This window comes from Bombus bifarius, unplaced genomic scaffold (assembly GCF_011952205.1).
Source record: "Bombus bifarius isolate JDL3187 unplaced genomic scaffold, Bbif_JDL3187 scf7180000009200, whole genome shotgun sequence".
Lineage (NCBI taxonomy): Eukaryota > Metazoa > Arthropoda > Insecta > Hymenoptera > Apidae > Bombus > Bombus bifarius.
In genome coordinates, this window is record NW_022884965.1 from 280,964 (window position 1) to 298,594 (window position 17,631).

The 17,631-nt window shown below is 32.3% G+C and overlaps 1 protein-coding gene across 11 annotated transcripts in view; it reads right to left on the bottom strand.

Annotated features, from left to right (window-relative positions):
- The window catches only part of LOC117214347, a 155,240-nt gene that overhangs the window by 9,192 nt on the left and 128,417 nt on the right, over positions 1-17,631 (bottom strand). For 10 of the 11 annotated variants that reach the window (XM_033460392.1, XM_033460391.1, XM_033460389.1 and 7 more), the window contains 10 exons: positions 15,119-15,221; positions 13,215-13,387; positions 8,017-8,449; positions 5,508-5,904; positions 4,191-4,425; positions 3,626-3,797; positions 3,271-3,510; positions 2,881-3,036; positions 858-1,015; positions 91-200 (listed from right to left, as the gene is read on the bottom strand). In XM_033460392.1, the coding sequence (XP_033316283.1) occupies positions 91-200; positions 858-1,015; positions 2,881-3,036; positions 3,271-3,510; positions 3,626-3,797; positions 4,191-4,425; positions 5,508-5,904; positions 8,017-8,449; positions 13,215-13,387; positions 15,119-15,221 (2,177 nt within the window). The remainder of the gene's footprint in view (positions 1-90; positions 201-857; positions 1,016-2,880; positions 3,037-3,270; positions 3,511-3,625; positions 3,798-4,190; positions 4,426-5,507; positions 5,905-8,016; positions 8,450-13,214; positions 13,388-15,118; positions 15,222-17,631) is intronic. The other variant, XM_033460390.1, reaches the window with a different exon arrangement.

Below are 17,631 nucleotides of genomic sequence, written 5' to 3' on the forward strand. Positions count from 1 at the left end.
CCGTGAATAGTGTATTTTTCAGTGTTTAAATATATCAGTAATAGAACATCATTAATAATAATATTGTTACTGCGAATTAATTAAATTTACCTCCGTTTGTGCCAATTTTGCTCTATCAACTTTCTGCGCATCCGCACATACGCTGAGTCTGGGTACCGCCAACTGTTGAGCTGCCTTCTCCTTTTCCTTCGCCTCTTTATCTAAAATTTTAAATTGAAAATTTACAATGAATCACAGAAACAAAAATTCTTACATACACGTATTCAAATCCAATATTTCTACGCATCCGATATACATATCTAATACTTCTATATCTATTAACAATTAATTTTACCGTGTATATTATTGATGGAAGAAATGTAACGACATAATTAAACAGTTAAGACTCTACCTGTCTTATAGAAACATGTATTACCTTGTATCTTAGATTAAACAAGTCTTTGAGCCAATATAATTAATTAATATAAAATTTACTTAAATTAGGTATTTATAATATTTAATATCTATACAGACATTCAAATATTAGAATCATAATAAATATTTCTCAAACGCGCTATCCTATACGCAAACTTTTTAAATATACAACGAAAGCATATATCAAAATAATTCTTCGTTGACATCACATCATCCTGAATAGGCTAAATCGACTTCCGTATCTTCCTTCACCTACATGTCTGAAATCGTTGTTTAGTCTCTCGAAATATGTATAATATTTAGTACCTGATAATAACTTTTACAACTTCGCCAATTACGTTTTCCGTTAACAGTATCTTTCTTACAGCTAGTCTTTCCAAACGTATAAAACCATAAACGAAGCACGATATTTAGTCGTCTAACAGAGTCAATAATATACGTACTGCTGCAATCCTGCGAACTAGCCCAACGTTTCCGATCCTCGCTTTGCAGCGTATTTCCGCTTCCGTGTTTCTTAATGCTCCGTCCCCAGCCTGCCGTGATCGTGCCGAGCCTCGAGAACGCTCGCTTCATCATCGGTGACGAGGGCACGCTTTTAGGTCTAAACAAGTCAGAGCCAGTATCTCACAGAAACCGCAGAGCGGCACCTCAGGGTACGGAGAGGAAATTCTTCTCGAAGAAGAATCTTTGATCAAGGAGAGAGGACAGCAGGGAAAGTAGAAAGGAAGATTGAAATCGATAAAAAGGAAATCGGTGATGACGGATTTTTCAAGTAGATCTTACAGTTCTTGAATGCATCGAATAATAGCAATAAGGAAAAAAACGAACAATACGAGACAACGACGAAAGCTCGTCTCCTTCGTTCGCAAAATCGGAAAAATTGGAAACGTGAATGCGAATATAGAAATACCGAAGTAAAGGCGAGATAATCAGAGCTTGCTGTTACAGTTACTCGAGGAGAAAAATTGTTCACGAGACACGACGACTTAAGTTCACTGCATGCCGATAGCCAAATTACCAAATCGAATAGAATTCGGAAACAAAGTGTCAGTGTTTAGATTGGAAAAAAAAGGAACCGAGAATTCGATAGAAGACATACAGAGCAGCCGCAAGAACACAGGAAGATATAAAATAAAGGAAAAAATAAAGGAAAAATCGATACGTCGATCTCGACCGAAGCTGATAAGATAGATATAATAATAATTAGCGTGACTGGTGTGATACTTCGAGTTACTCTTGCAGTGCTTTTGTTTTTTTTTTTTGTTCTTTATTCTTTTATCGATTGGTTTCGAATAGTAAAACATACTACACAGTTAATCATTCAAATACAATAGAAAGATATAGCGAATAAGAAAGTGAATAATACTCAACATGCGGTGCTGTGTGTATGTTCTGTAGGTGTACGTGTTCATGTGTGTGTGTGTGAGGATAGGAGACATGGAAGTGCCGTAAAAAATACACATAATTACGATTAAATATGTACGATATATAATATATAATATATAGATATGTATATATACTATCATTCGACAACGACACCAAAGGCAAGTTCAATCTCTCACCGTTAATCTCCCGGCTTTTTTAATCGCTAAATAAATCCAGTTATATCGTTTATGCATCTTGTTTCGCTTCATTTGTATTAACCCATTTTACGGACTAATTATGCAATTAATTGGACTGAAAAATGAAATTTTTTGAAACTAGGAACGATTACATTTAGATTGGCACACATTTGTTCTCGTGCAAGTAATAAGTGCTTTTTAACTGAAAAGACAAGTTCTTTAGGTTGATATTCGAAGATTCCAGGAAATAAACTTTATAAATCCATTTTTCTTTCTTTTTTTTAGATTTTTGTGATTCATTCAGAAAGGAACTTAATATAAAGATGGTCGATGAATTCACAAGATTTGCTTTATTTTAAATGTGCGAGTTCTGCTTTAAAAATTCGCCTTTAAGCAAGACACAAAAATGTGAATCATACTTACATCATGTTCTTCTCCTGCAATCTTCGTTTCAGATTTTTAATTACTACAGCTACAAAAAGGATTCTAATTAAAGAGATACGGGAGAAGATAATATTTTAAATATTTTTAACACGGAAAGGAAGTTGCGAATAAAATACTGACGAACAATAAAGTAAGCCATTATTTTGATTCACAAAATACAATATAGACGATTATAAACGAAACATCGTATTAATATTAAGAATAATAAAATAAAAAATATTAATAATAAAATGAAAAAAGTTACTATTACAATCACACAAAAATAAACTATTACAATCGTTTTATCATTAGCGAAGAATGGGTTAATACATCATATATTGCGTGGATTATATCATGAAATCACTCAAACAATGATAGATTTTATTTATGTTTTTTGATTCACGTATTGAATATAAACTGGACTCTTGAAGATAAAAAATGCATAATCCTGATTAACAGAAATAATTCACAAGATACGAACCTTGGACTTTCGACATCAGGAACTTGAAGGAAGTTAGAACTTCGTGGCTTCTGTGGGCTCAACAAGGTTGGTACCGGTCTGGCAAGTAATTCAGCAACCGGCACTTGTGGACTTCCGAAACCCGCTTGAATACCATACAACATCTCTTGGAATACTCTAAAGAAATCAAATAAGTTAGTAATTTTTACTTCTTACCAATGTCAATTTGTTCATAGTTCAATTTTTTGTTGCTGGTATTTTTAACGAAATTAATAATTATTATAATACTATATTAAAGATATTTTTAACAAAATTAACGTTCACTTCCATCAAGATTGAAGCACGATTGCATTCTTTATTCTTTATTTTCTGAATTACTCGAAAACGTAAATCAATTTTTTGACTAATCACCTGCTCCTAACTGCCAAAATCGCTCTGACGCCAAAGAATCGGACTTTCTGCTTCTGTGGTCCATGTACCAGAAAACAAACATCAAACAGGTTCGTATTTAACGTGGTATTCTCTTCATTGTTCAAAAATACTTTAGTGAAGTCTTTGGCAAGTTGATCGTGATCTTCGAATTGATCTCTGACAGAATCCAAAAGTGGGGAAGATGGTCTCATATGGCCAATTGGTCTCCATGAACCGCGTCTAAAGTATTAAATTTCGTTCTCATTGATTCGTTTATTCTTTTTAAATACAATAAAATATTTTAATTAAAATATAATTAATTTCTTTGTGGTCGTTGTCGTTCATGTTCGTTCACCTGTATGGTTTCGGAATCTGCCCGGTTTCTGCATGATTAGCCAAGTTGGCCACGATATCTTCCAACATCTGAGTTCTCGTTCTTTCTTGCATCTTCGCGAATTTTGGTGCAGAATAACTTGCTCGCTCTCCGTTCACAATTTTCGTCAATAACCACTCGCGGAACATGGGACCTGTTGCATCGAGAGATCGTTAAATTTGCTTTTACATCTCACCGATAACTTTCTTCAAAGTAGTAAGAGCTAGTTTTATTTCCAAGTTACTACCTTGCGTTTTAGATGGTTCATTTTGAAATCAAACTATTCCTTTTCTAATCTTTTCCCGATTCTCTTCTTTCCTTTTAAAATAATTCTTGCATTTTTCACAACAATACAAATGTTCTCTAATAAACTTTGAATATATTTTCAAATTAATAACAGAATTTTAATCAATTTTCTAGTTGAATAATAAAAAGTCTTTCATTTTTTAGACTCTGATTACAAGTTATATAACAAACAAATGTTGAATTTAAGCTCACAGTGTGTCCAATTAGAATATTTAAAGATTCATATATTATGTATTATTACCCTTTTTAAAAACATTTTGTTCCCAAAGATAGGGTTTGTATGCTCCAACCTCGTCCCTAGTGGCAACCGATACTTCATATCTGGTGACTTTCCTTTTTATTCGTGGACTAACTCGAACTAGAATGAACGTGTAGAGAAAATGGGACTTCATACAGGCTGGATTAAACGGAGTCTTGTCTGCTTCCAAGAACACGACACACACTATGTCGTTACCGATGTGTCGTTTTTTTTGTACCTAAACAATACAATCTCTTTTAATATAATTATAATATAAGTAACTATTAGCCTGTAATTATCATTATTCATACAATCAAAGTTCATGAAAACAGCATTGTTTGAACTAATTCTTTTTAATTAACTTTCAATTAACTCTTTTTTCTAACAATAATATGTTATTTTATTTCTGAAAAATTAAAAATTCCTATTTACTTTTGAAGTTGAATTTTGAATATTTCTGTTGTTTATGATTGCTTTCATAGTAATAAGTATTAACTGCACATAGTTTAATATCATGTCAAATAATATAATATTGATATATACGTAATGTTATATACAGAAATTGTATCATATACATCATGAATCACATATTATACATACTTCTAAATTGATAATTACGTCAATAAGTCAATAATAAATAGATAAATAAATAATTAATAAATAATTAATAAATAAATAATAAATAAATAAATAGGTCAATAATTAAACAACGAATAATTCTCAATTTGAGGACTTGAAACTGAGAATTTCATTCAACCAAAATTCTGAATGCTATCTGCCTTTATTGAATTGGAATTATAATCCTTGCTATGCGTGTAACGCGATATGTGTTACAAAGCCGGGTTTAATTAGTCTTCAATGTACCTAATATCTATTGTTACTTATGATTGTCCTCCATCTATATGGAAAATTAGTTATTACGCCACAGTAATATTTGCGAACTCTATTATCAGAGTATTCTTGTAGTTTTCTTACAATCTTATACGCGGTTAAAAAATTGTCTAAAAGTTGAAAGAATTGAAAATTGTTTTACTTACCAAATACTATAAAAGTCATTATATTTTGCATAGTTTATATGTTTTCTCATATTATTACATTTTATGCGATTTTACATTTTCAAATCTTCCGAATAATAACAACTAAGCAGTCCAATAATAACTAATAAATAGTAAAATAATGTATAATAAAATTTAGAGCCAAGACATTCCGATTAATTTATTAGACTTCAAATTAGCTATTTAATTCAGGCAAGATAAGAAAAGATTGATTAAAACGCTGTCGGTGGTAAACGTGTCAACAACGACAAAAAATTTATTTTACCCTTTGCACGTCGTGCTTCTCATTAGGTAGGAATGTGGACACGTGGTACATGATCTCGATGCCTCGCCAATTCGTGTACACAGAGTACAATCCAGTCAGGTCGTGAATCGTATCCAAGCCGCCCTTGTACTTATCGAAACCCTTCAGACGAATTTTATCACCGAGAATTTGTAGGAATTCGTCGAAAAGCGGCGAATTCTGGTGATTGTCCAATATCTCCTCCTCGGTACGCTGGTCCTCTTGAACGTACAGTACGCCGACTTTCAACTCCGATTTTATGAACACCTGATCCAGCTTCAGCAGCTCATCCTGAGTGTCAGGTAATTGACCTAACGTTAATGGCGGATTCACGTTCACCTCTTTGCCTAAGCTGCGGACCACTTCCTCGCGATTGTACCTGTGAGAAATGAGAAACTCGTGAATGTTCGTTTTACGAGAAGAATGGTCTTTAATTGAATTCTACCGACATTTAACTCTTTCGTTACGTGAAGTTAAGAGTCGAAAGCGGTTTTTGGAATATAGACGGGAAGTCGCTTTACTAAAATTTAGAGATTCTAAACGGTGACAAGCATAATAAATACAGGGAATGTTCTTCTTATACCAAATTTAATTTAGTGCGACTACTTTTAGTCCGTCTTACTTGCAATTATTATTCGAAATTAAAATTTCAAAGCTGTTCTACTTTTCTATAATATTTTAAGGGAGAAGAAGTTTATTTCTGTATTTTATATCATGAATAAAAATGACTTCAGTTTACACAGAATGTATATCGCTTTTAGCAAATGATTTTTAAAAGTGTACATGTACTCTTCGTAGAGATAGAGTTAAGTGCTATTTACACTACAAACAACATTTCGCGGTTTTCGCGCTGGGTCAAATGTAATATATCTTAAAAATCTTCAAGAGTATAGTGTTATATGTAATTCATGTATGCGCAATTGAATTAAAAGCGTAGAATAATATTCTTTTGCTCGAGTTTGATTTTGCGAGAAAATCGATCTTGGAAGATCGATTAAAAATGTATATTTGTGAAAATAGGATTTGTCGAAGGACATTATAATGCTTATTGTTTCTATATATAACACTTACGCGACTTTTATGAGTTATTAAACTGAAGAAGCATAAAGGAGAATTTTATCAAGCGTACTTTATTTTATCCGGCTACCTAAAAATCTATTTTCATGAAAATTAAACCTTGCATGATCAAATTTTATTTTACACTTTCAATCTATTTTCAGGAATCACCTTTCACCCACATATATAATACTTTCGGTCTTACCCTGTATGCATATATTTTATAAATATGAAAATATTTAAATAAATCTGAAATGTTTTCAAAAACATCGTGACAAAAATATTTTTTATAACTTTATAATTATTTTTTTATATTATTATAATCACGTCAGATATGAAGTGAAGAGAAAATAAAAGAAAAATGGAAGAAGCGAAAACAATTAAAATTTGTTAATATTATTCAATTGTTTATAATTTTAGTGAAAGAATGGGATTATGTTTCTGATCAATCAAATAGCGTAGTTACGATAAATTTTGATAAAAGAAGGATTTGTCCAAGTCGAAGCTTGTGTATTCTATTAGTTTGTTATTTCTACGTAGCTCGAAGAGTAGAATTAATTTCACCTTGATTCTACCATGTAGTTTAACCTAATTAGGCGGTATTAAAGGCTCCTGTGAGAGTTAGGATATTACTATTGCTTACTTACACTGTTTAGTCTCTAAACTGTGCCACTGGATACGTCTATATTACGCTTGTAAGCAAAATGTTTGACTTGTACTACTTGTTTGATGCCTAATTCCCGTTATAGAACTTTCCAAACTGTCTCATTTCTACTTCATTTAATATTCCTCTTGCAGTTGGGATTTTCAAGAGGTTCCAATTAATTCTACAGTTACATTGACAATTTTTTGTGAAATATTTAATCGATATTTGTGATGTTTCAGATTGTCCTATCCATTTACTTTTCAAGATATTATTTAAAAAGACTTCTAGATCCTTATAATCTTTCTTATATCAATGATCTATTCGGTTACACTAGTCCACGATAAACCAAACCATTTACATATTCCATTTTAACAATGATATTTAACTTATCTTTTCTTCAAATTTTAATAATTTATAATCCATGTCATTATATTACTGTGGTTACCGTTTCTCCATATAATTTACTTTTTAAACTCTCCATTTTATTTTATATATTTTCAGTGTTTTATCCAACACTGCATCTGTTAACAATTACAAAATATGACATATTTGCAATTTTTATCGTATTTGTAATAACACATTGCGCTTTGTTTCAACTTATCACGGTCCTTCTAGCTCATTTCTTCAGGATAAACCTGAAACCAGTGCTTCGAATGACTTTTAAAAACAGGAATTTCGAAACCCGAAAAACCACAAATATGTCATGTAAATATCGCCAAAAATTAAAAATCTAAAACTACGCAAACTATTCGCAAATGCTTCCAAAAAATACAAAATATCGCCAAATACCTGTCAGCAAATACACAGCTCGCAGGAATTAGCCCGTGTACAGTGTAACTGATGGCTCTGACGAGAATTCTGAATTGATCCCGGCTATTCAATGTTTCCTGCTTGATACTTAGTATCACCGGGCCAAGATCTTCGTCGTTGGCAAAATAATTCCAATGTTCAGTTCCGTAGAAATATTTTTCATAGGTCTCTTGTTCGACAGAGGTCAGCTCGAATCCTTGATTCTTTTCCCATTGTTCCTCGATCGTGGTCTTCTTCCTGGGCACTTCGTCGGTATCCGACTCTTGTTGAACCTCAGCCAATTCAGTGTCAGTCGCTTCTCCGCTCTCGCTCTCGTCCCAGATCGTGTCAGAAGTGATTTGCTGTCTAGAGCACTCGATCCAGTAGCCAGGTGTAGGTACCAGATTGTGAGGGAACTCGTTGCAGAACTCATCTATGGAAATATTTAATATTCTACTTAATGACGTGATTTAGTTTGAGCCGAAGGGGTTTGTAAAGTGGTTGAATCCGTTTGGGGATTTTTAGGATTAAATTGGGATTAACTTAATTGCCTTTTTATTACATGACGAGTAAACTAAATACTGTGGGGGGGATAATCATTTTTAGAAACGTATATATTAATTTTATGAATAATATTATATGGATCTTGGTAAATTGTAATGTTAATTTTAGGAATGACAAAATATTGATAATATTTTGAATGATATAATAATATTCATAACAATTTTTGCAATAATTTCTTAGATTAAAGTATCATTTCACGTCGTAGAAAATTAATCCAAAGTAAATTTCTCTTTGATAACAAAAATTTCAATCAATCTCAACGTCGTCAGCGTAACTTTCCTCAAGATCTCAAGTAAACCGAAAACCATTCCAGCAGCACGCAAGTATGATACTTCACACGCTTCGAAATCCATTTTCTCCGCAAATTTCATTTCTCAATATTATTATCAGTTCAGTTTGTTGCCCTTCTTTTTTGAGACAACACTCGAAACGCGGCAGAAATTTCAGTGAATCCAACCTCTTTTTACAGTCGATCTGCTTACTGTGATCTATACTATCTATCTATAGTGATGTATAAAATTTGAATGCTCGAAGCTCTAAAGCTCAACCTTAATCGAGTTTTTAGCATTGACATCAAATAGGGTTCAAACTTTCGACAGTTTGAAGTGGACGTTTCGAGTCTTAGTTGCAGATATTTTTTGAGTTGCACGTAAAGAAATGAATAATAATTCCGTGGTAATTTATAGAATAAGAAATGTCGTTTGAGGCTTACTTTTCCAGTTACAATTTAATTTCACGAAAATTCGCCTCTATTTCATTCATGCTTCCTGTTTCTCACTCTAACAATGTAGTTAATAGAGCGTTTCTACTATAAAGGTAAATTGTTTATAACTGAAAAATATGCTTCAAGTATTTTATACACGGCTTATAAATATCGCTAACTTTTCTAATCTGAACACCCTAACTCCCTTCTAAACACCTCATACTTATTCGTACACTACTCAAAACAAGTAGACAATTTAGTACAAAAATCTAAGAAAAATCTAAAATTAGAAGATAGTATCCCTTTTCCGACTAATATATCCATATTCTTTTCAATGATAGTACGCAAATAAATCTTTATTAAAGTATCACACAAATAAAACGTCGATTCGTATTAAGCCTATAGAAACTTTTCCATCCATCACGAAGCAACAGCTTCATCGATCTAAACGATCTCCCCCTCTTTCAGAACATTTTTCCAAACCACGTGGAAACGCGAGTAGGAAAATGGAGGCCAGGAAATCATTAAAGGAAGCAATCCGATCCGTCCTTCTTACAGTCGAATCCGACCTATATCGAACCTTCGCTACTGGGGCTGACCTGTTTCAGGGATTTCTCCTTCCACGTGCAACGTCGACTATCCGTCCACTTAGACACGTATCATCGATAACGCGTTTTCCCCTTCGTAACAGCCAGCTTCTCGTTCTTCGATTCGCCCTTTTTCCTTCCCATTCTCTCTCTCTCTCTCTTTTTATCTTTCTCTCTTATTTTTTCCTATAGAACGTCGACGATACCGCGGTCGACTCACTGTAAGGTAGAACACCAAACTGTTTATAGACAGGCTTGGTATTCGAACTTAAAGTGAACCGGCCCCGGTGCATCCCCGTCTTCTGGTCGTCTTACCACTCCTTTAATCTCAGCTTTCTCTCAGCAGGAACTAATGGTCTGTAGTGCTTCGTAAATTCGATCGTCGATACTTGAGAGGGGACGGGGGGATAGCACGTTCCAGTTTTTCACTTCTTCTGATGCTGCTCCTCTTGCCGCTTCTTCTTCGTTCGTTTCTTACGGTTACAGGATCGCGAGATCCCCTTCGAAGTGATAAAATAACGATCGAGGGTTGATTCCTGCGAAAACTCTCGGTTTCTTTCGATCGAAGATGAGTTTAGGCGGAAAGGTTCGGCGAGCTTCTTTCGCTGGTTTTTTGAAGAATGAAGGTAGTGTTATCACGATGTCGAATGAAATTTTTGATGGATCGAGGCTGTTTGTATGTGAGGAAGCTTTTTCTGGCGGCAAATATCGATTGAAAATTTTCTCTTGTTTGTAACTTTGTATTTGCCGCGTTCTTCTTTTTAATCTTACAATCTCCGGGTTTATGTGTATCTTATATGTTTGTCGTATTTGTAGGTGTTTTAGCAATTGCAGAGGACAGAGGGAATTGAGATATAGAAACGCTCCTGATACTTATGAAATTATATAGAATATTTATACCTTAGTCCAGTACGTTTGAAAATCTTATTACTTGCATCAGAAATAGTAATGTTACGAATAAGATGAGATAGAAATTGGAAACTCTTTGTAGAAATATGTCTCGGTTGAATCTTATTTCATAATATTTCTTATATTTTACTTTTATTATTATATTATTTTACTTATCCTTCAGAATCTTCCTTTTTTTTTTATCGAAAACAGTAACGTTGAAAACGAGATGCAACGAAACTCCAAATCTTTTTATATCTCGTGTTAAATTACTCGTAATATTTTCATTTTACTTGGGTGCCCTTTAAAATCTACATCTACCGAAAATAGCAATGTTGAAAATGAGACGAAGCGAAAACTCCAATGCTTTTATACTTCGTGTGAATATTATTTTTAATAAAACTAGACAAATTTACCTATACTGTCTCATACATGTTTTAATTACATCATTAATGTTACATCGATTTTTTTGGCTTTTTAGTAAATTCTATAATAGTAGAACTGTTGTTACGTTGTTGTTAATAGAAATTCCGTATAAACATTTATTTGACCTTTTGCATTCGATACGATTCGTCGAATGATTCGTGCAAAATAAATGTTTGTTACTGCAAGGGAATATTTTTAACGTAGCATCTGCATGGATTTACGTGGACTTTATTAATTTTGTGCATGAACGGTGCTGCGGTTGTCATTTTGTTTCAGTGTATCAAATTAAATAACGATTGAGTTATATATACGAGAATAAATTTGTAAAATATTTACTGTGCTGTGTAAACGTATAGAATATTAAATTATTCATAATTTTGTCAAATTATAGTAGTATCCCTTTTATTAAGCTTCCCAAAAGCGAAAGACAATCGTTGATGAAACGGATTCGCCATTTTCGTTGCATTTTGTTGTACACTTAATTACATTGGGCGATATGTTATGGAATATATCAAACATTATTATTCAACCGTTGAAAGATGCAAATTATACACTATTGTCATGTTACAATGGGTATTTTTATGCATGAAATATATTGAAATTGCAAATTTTTTGAAACGAAATTCCATTCTCGTTCTTTGTAAGCGTTGATTGAAATTGTTGAAAGATTGAAGATTTTCAGGAATTGAGTAAAAATTTCTTTTTTAAATTCCTTACCAATTATTGTGTAAATCTAATAACAAATATAATATATACTGGTACCATGTGAAATGTATTGATTGTATATTTAGATTGCGATAAATTTTATTTGAAATAAACTTTGGAATTACATATTTTAGTAAATGCTAGCAGGTTTGAAATTAAATTTGAAAATTTTCAGATCGTGTATAATTAAATTATACGTAAACAATAACTTTTTAAGCAACTTCAAGTGGAATTATATTTACCATTATCAAATATTTTCTACCGAACTAAAGCTGAACAATATCTCTACTTTTGTCAATTAGTAAATAACACGATTGTTTCTCTCACGACAACAGACATGTCCCTTGAAATAACAAATAACTTGAATATGTGAAACACGTTCGTTGAATTAAGAGGCTCAATATTGCAAAACATGTTTATTTGTTTAAATGATTCGAGGATGCAAAACATGTATATTCGTCCCACGTTCCTTCAAATATGTCGAGATATATTCCAGTACCATTAAATAGAAATATGTTTACTACTGTGATAAGGTTTTAATATGATTTTTGTGCCTTTTATAAATTAATCTCTTTGATAGAAAATTTTTCTTTTCGCAATCAACCTCTCTTCATTAAAACAGCTACGAAACATATTAAATTTATGAAATATCTTTCTCGATGATTCCATGATCTATCCATCGTAAGAAACTTCAATTTTTAACATATTTTTTAACACTACAGTCTAAAAAGTAAACTTTTTATAAATCGAATCCGAATGTTTACTCAACCAAAGTTCTATAAAATAACAAGACACTGTAACTGCACCGATATCTAACCATAATTCCTTCTCTTTCTTCAATTCTTGTTACATTACAGTCGATTCATGAATATTTATTATCTTTCGTCTATCTCTTACAATGTTATTGAGATTTTATTAAATTTAAAAATCAGTTCAATCAAGGAAACGCGATTTGTGACAAGTCTTTAATTAAAAAGGCTTATAGAAATAAATATTTACAGTCCAAAATATGGTATTCGCCAAAGCTGACGAATTAATTTGTCTTTTCTAGTTAACATCGTAAGAAAGTCGACGAAAATAAGTGGAGAGGAAGGAAAGAGATCGCCAACTTGTACCAGCGTGCATATGTATGAGTCGATGCTACAGGTGGTTTCCCTTGTCTTGGATTATGCGCTTTTGCATACAAGCTGGTGGCTTCGTTCGCTGTTAGATATCGAAATCGACCGTCTCGAATTAAAACGAGATGCTTAACACCTTATTTCTTGCTTAACACCTTATACCGTGGAACATTGTATGTAGAAGATTCATAAATTAATGAACCGTACCTGAGCAAGCTTGCGGTGGTAAGGGGAAGATTAAGGTTGTCGATGATTTTCTTCGGGCAACTGCGCAGCCTAAACTTTGTGGTTTGAAGCTGCGCAACTGCTGCATGAAGTCCGAGCACTCCATCAGCGCCACGTCAGCGAAGTGAAGATCGCAAAGTATTTGGTTCTTGAACCTACGGAACAGAAGAAATTGATGATCCTTCGCGTCGTTTGGGTAAGTGTACCACACAGAACACAGTTTTTGATTAATGAACGTCGAACATGCTGCATAACGAGCTGATGGAACATCTTTTCCTCATTTCCAATATCATCTTTCGCTTTACCTGTTTATGCATATAATATTTGTTCAAGCTGATTTTTAACGAAATCTTGTTTGGAGATTGAAAGTCGTTCGTTACTCAATGATTTTCAAATGAACAAATTCTGTTTTCTCTTGCAATTTTGCTAAGGATCTTTGGGTTTTTATGATTTATATGTAGACTACAGATATTCACGCTGGCTAACAGTCGGCGAATTTTTATAAATATGATTTAAAAGTCGAAACCTCGACAGAAATATTTTATCCGGGTTATGTATACGTTTCCTACATTTTTGAAGCTTTGACATTTTTTATTGATTGCTGGGTCGAACGTTTCGAAGAAAAAGCTGTAAATTTTCGAATTTTCATATCAAATGTAGAAACGTGTCACTTGCTATTTCATTCTCATATTGTTTGATATTTTTGTCTCTATATGGAGTCATAACTTTTTATTCCTGCGCTGATTAAATAGCGGAAAACTATTGAAACTTATCCTGTTATTGTACAATTAAACAATTTCTCATGTCGTATCAAAAGTATGAAAAAATTATTATTAACACTTGTTATTTTTCGTCTCAATCTTATACTACATTTTTTATTACTATATGTTGCATTACTATATTGACGATATATCGGCTGGTAAAATATTTGTTTCAGTATCTCAACTAAATTGTATATATTTATAGGTCGATGTGTAATAAAAATAACTGTTCTTCCCTCGGGGCGTATGGTAAAACGAACACTATACATCTTTTCATTCTATAAATTTAATAGCTTCTGCAGCTATATACTTTGATATTACTTCACGTTCAACGATATAATATTCACAATTCATTCACGTTCTCTGTTGTCGTATTAAACCATTCCGAATATTTTAATACTAATACATACATTATATTTATTACAATTAAACGATAAAAAGATATGATAAAAATTTATTATCATATAGATTTATTTCTTTATATTATTACTACATATTTCTTATTTCTTTCAGGTGGTAGAATATCTTCAATTATTCTATCCTATATGCAATAAAAACGTATACGATACGATTTTCGTTCTATGGATCGATTCCCCGATCCAGTTCACCAGAAATGCGGCGATGCATTTCGAGAATCACGATCGTTCCAATTCCGATCGACCGAATCGTATTTCCAACGATATGACGTTTTTCCACGTCATGTGGAAATGCGTTTTACGATGAAAAATCCGCAGTGAAGCGATCCCGAGGTCTTTTAAACCTAGACCAACCGCTAGAAAATAGACAACCTGAATCCAAGTGTTTTTATTAGAAAAATTGATATACGAAACACCTGCAAAATAAAAATTACCTTTCCATATAAACTTAAAATAACAATCGCGATCTATATAATGGTATACTACGTACAACGACGATTTTTACAATTTTAGGATTCTCAGGCAATTGTTGCGATACAATTTTAATTTACAATTTTTAAATTACTAAACAACTACTAAAAAAGGAAGAGATGGATAATAAATTCATAGCTTAATTTCTGCATTGACGTGATAAGCAACATGGAAGTGTTAATTATATGTTCGTCTACATTTTTATAATTTTCTTCGTGTATTAACATTTTCTACTCACCGCCTAGCCCGTTTCTGGTTGGGTCCCGTGAGATTCAGGCCACAGCTATTACATTTTAGGCATTCCTCATGGTAGTGATTGTTGTCGTACAGCGGCGACGGTTCTTGAAACAATAAAAACAATACTTAGTTGATTTAACCCTTCGGCAATTATTCTATAGACAATTTTACACTCTATTGTATGTAGTATATATGATCTTTTATTTATCATGATATTAGGTTGATTTGATAGATATGACAGAAAAATTTATATTTATTAGATCAATTTAGTTTTAACATGTAGAAAACAATGACATAACAAAGAGATCAATTGTTTGAAGTTGATACGATTTTACTAATTACAATTATGTGAACTGATTAAATGGAATAAAATTATTCTGATTAAATAGAGAAATTAAACAATTTAGTATACCTAGACAAAAGCACCAGGAAAAGATAGGACTTGCAAGTGAATTTTCTTATAAATACTAAGACTAGAGAAAGAAGTTTCTCGCCGGAGATTCAGGAAGAGAGAAAGTTAATAACGTGAATTGAGATGAAAAGAAATTAAGTAGAGCGACCTGCTGTTTAAAATTCACCAAATATCTCCAATCATTTTGATTTAAGTCTTTTCAGCTAAAACTTCCTTCGTCGATAACGTAACTCCCTAAGAAATTATTCCACTGAAAGAAAAAAGTTTATAGAATTAATGAAACCTTCCGCGAAACGAATTTCCAATGATTAGTCCAAAATCAATAGAACCAGCACCGTTTACAATTTTTTAGAACTGTTAGAGTAGTTAAATTTCGCTCACGACTTTCTGGAATTTGTTAGATTTTTATAATTTATAATTTATTCAAATTTTCTCAACAAAATTGTCCTATAGTTCAGTTATGAGGAAGGAAATTTACTATTTCGTTCTATTTTTTTTTATTGTTATTATAGTACAAAAACAATAATACTTTGATTTCGAAAATGTTTCTACAAAGTATAATATTTTATATACAGTAAAGTGTAATGCTATTTCCATAAAATAATATTCTCAAAGTATTACGGATCATTTATTAAAAATGAAACAGCTTGGAAAATCAATACTTTTTAGACATTTCAAATGTTCGATCGAATTTTTTAAAATTAAATTACGTGGCATTCAAAAGAGTAACATAAACAGTATTAGTGCTATAAAAGATGGATATAATATAAATGGTATTGATATAAGATTTTTGTTCTAACTTTTTAAGAAGACGCCTAGGAATTTATGTTTGTTCAATGTTTATATAATATGTTTACATTTTATGTAATATTTTTGTACAATTTCTTAATTTTACTCGTGAGACGTTCACATCCTTTCATGGAAAGAAACTGGAATATTCTGCATAAGTATTATAGTTTTTATCTCCATTGTAGCGATAGCAGTAAAAGCCGACATTAGCAAGTAGTATAGCCCAATATTTCATCCCCCGACTTCACCGATTTTACATATGTATATCCTATCTACATACAATTCTTTTCTAGTTTCTTGCACTTATTTTAACAAACAATTACTGTTAGATATTGTTTTGTTCAGTCATATTCAATTGCTTTTTTTGGTTTATTAAATTTATCATGAATTATTTTTCAATAAAGCCATGGTGAAAGCTGAATAATCGATCACTTCAGATAGAATTTTCAAAGGCAGAAATAATTCACGTGTTTTATTCAAAATATTGTACATGATAAAATAATATTATATTACAAAGAAAAACGGCAATTATTTAGTATTTCACACTCTGAACCTACTATACACACTGATACTTGCATACATCTTTAAATATGATTTTAAAGATTATATTTTTTAAAAAATTGTGATTGTTCAGTTTGTTCGTCTCTCATTAGTCTATATACGCTTATAATAAAATAACATATTATAATTGTAATTATATCGAATTCATAACTCTAATTTACTCGATATTGTATAACATACAATCGACTGTGAATTAATCTAATCACTGTACCGCGGATGTTTATACGATATTTTCAATGTTTCCCAACATATTTTATGAAACGGAACCTACATAAAAACTTTTCTCTCACGTACCAAACATTACAAAAAGTATCCTACTTTGTCCATCTCAAATATTTATATTAAATATTACGCATTCTGCGAATTGTTGCAATTTTAAATTTCCCAAAAGCGCATGAACATCCTCAGTCTAGTTATCACAAAAGTTGAAATTACTTTAACGAAACAAAAATTACATAAATCTGAAGCTTTAGCGTAAAACTTAGTAGTCGCAAGATATCTTGGAAGTTCTTTCTTTTTTTTTCGTGCCCTAAATCGCCTTCTTTCTTCTATTTTTCCTCGTGTTTTATACTTAACGACCACTCGCCAAGGGTGTGGCCTCTCTTTCTTTCGTGCCGCTGCCGTGGGGACCATAAAGAATTCCAGCGCGTGCCAAGCGTGGAATGTTGATATCGCCGGGTAGAAGGAAGGCGCCGCGGCGCCGGCGTCGAGACGCGTTTGTCGTGACCGACTCTCTGAAGTCTAATTGCACG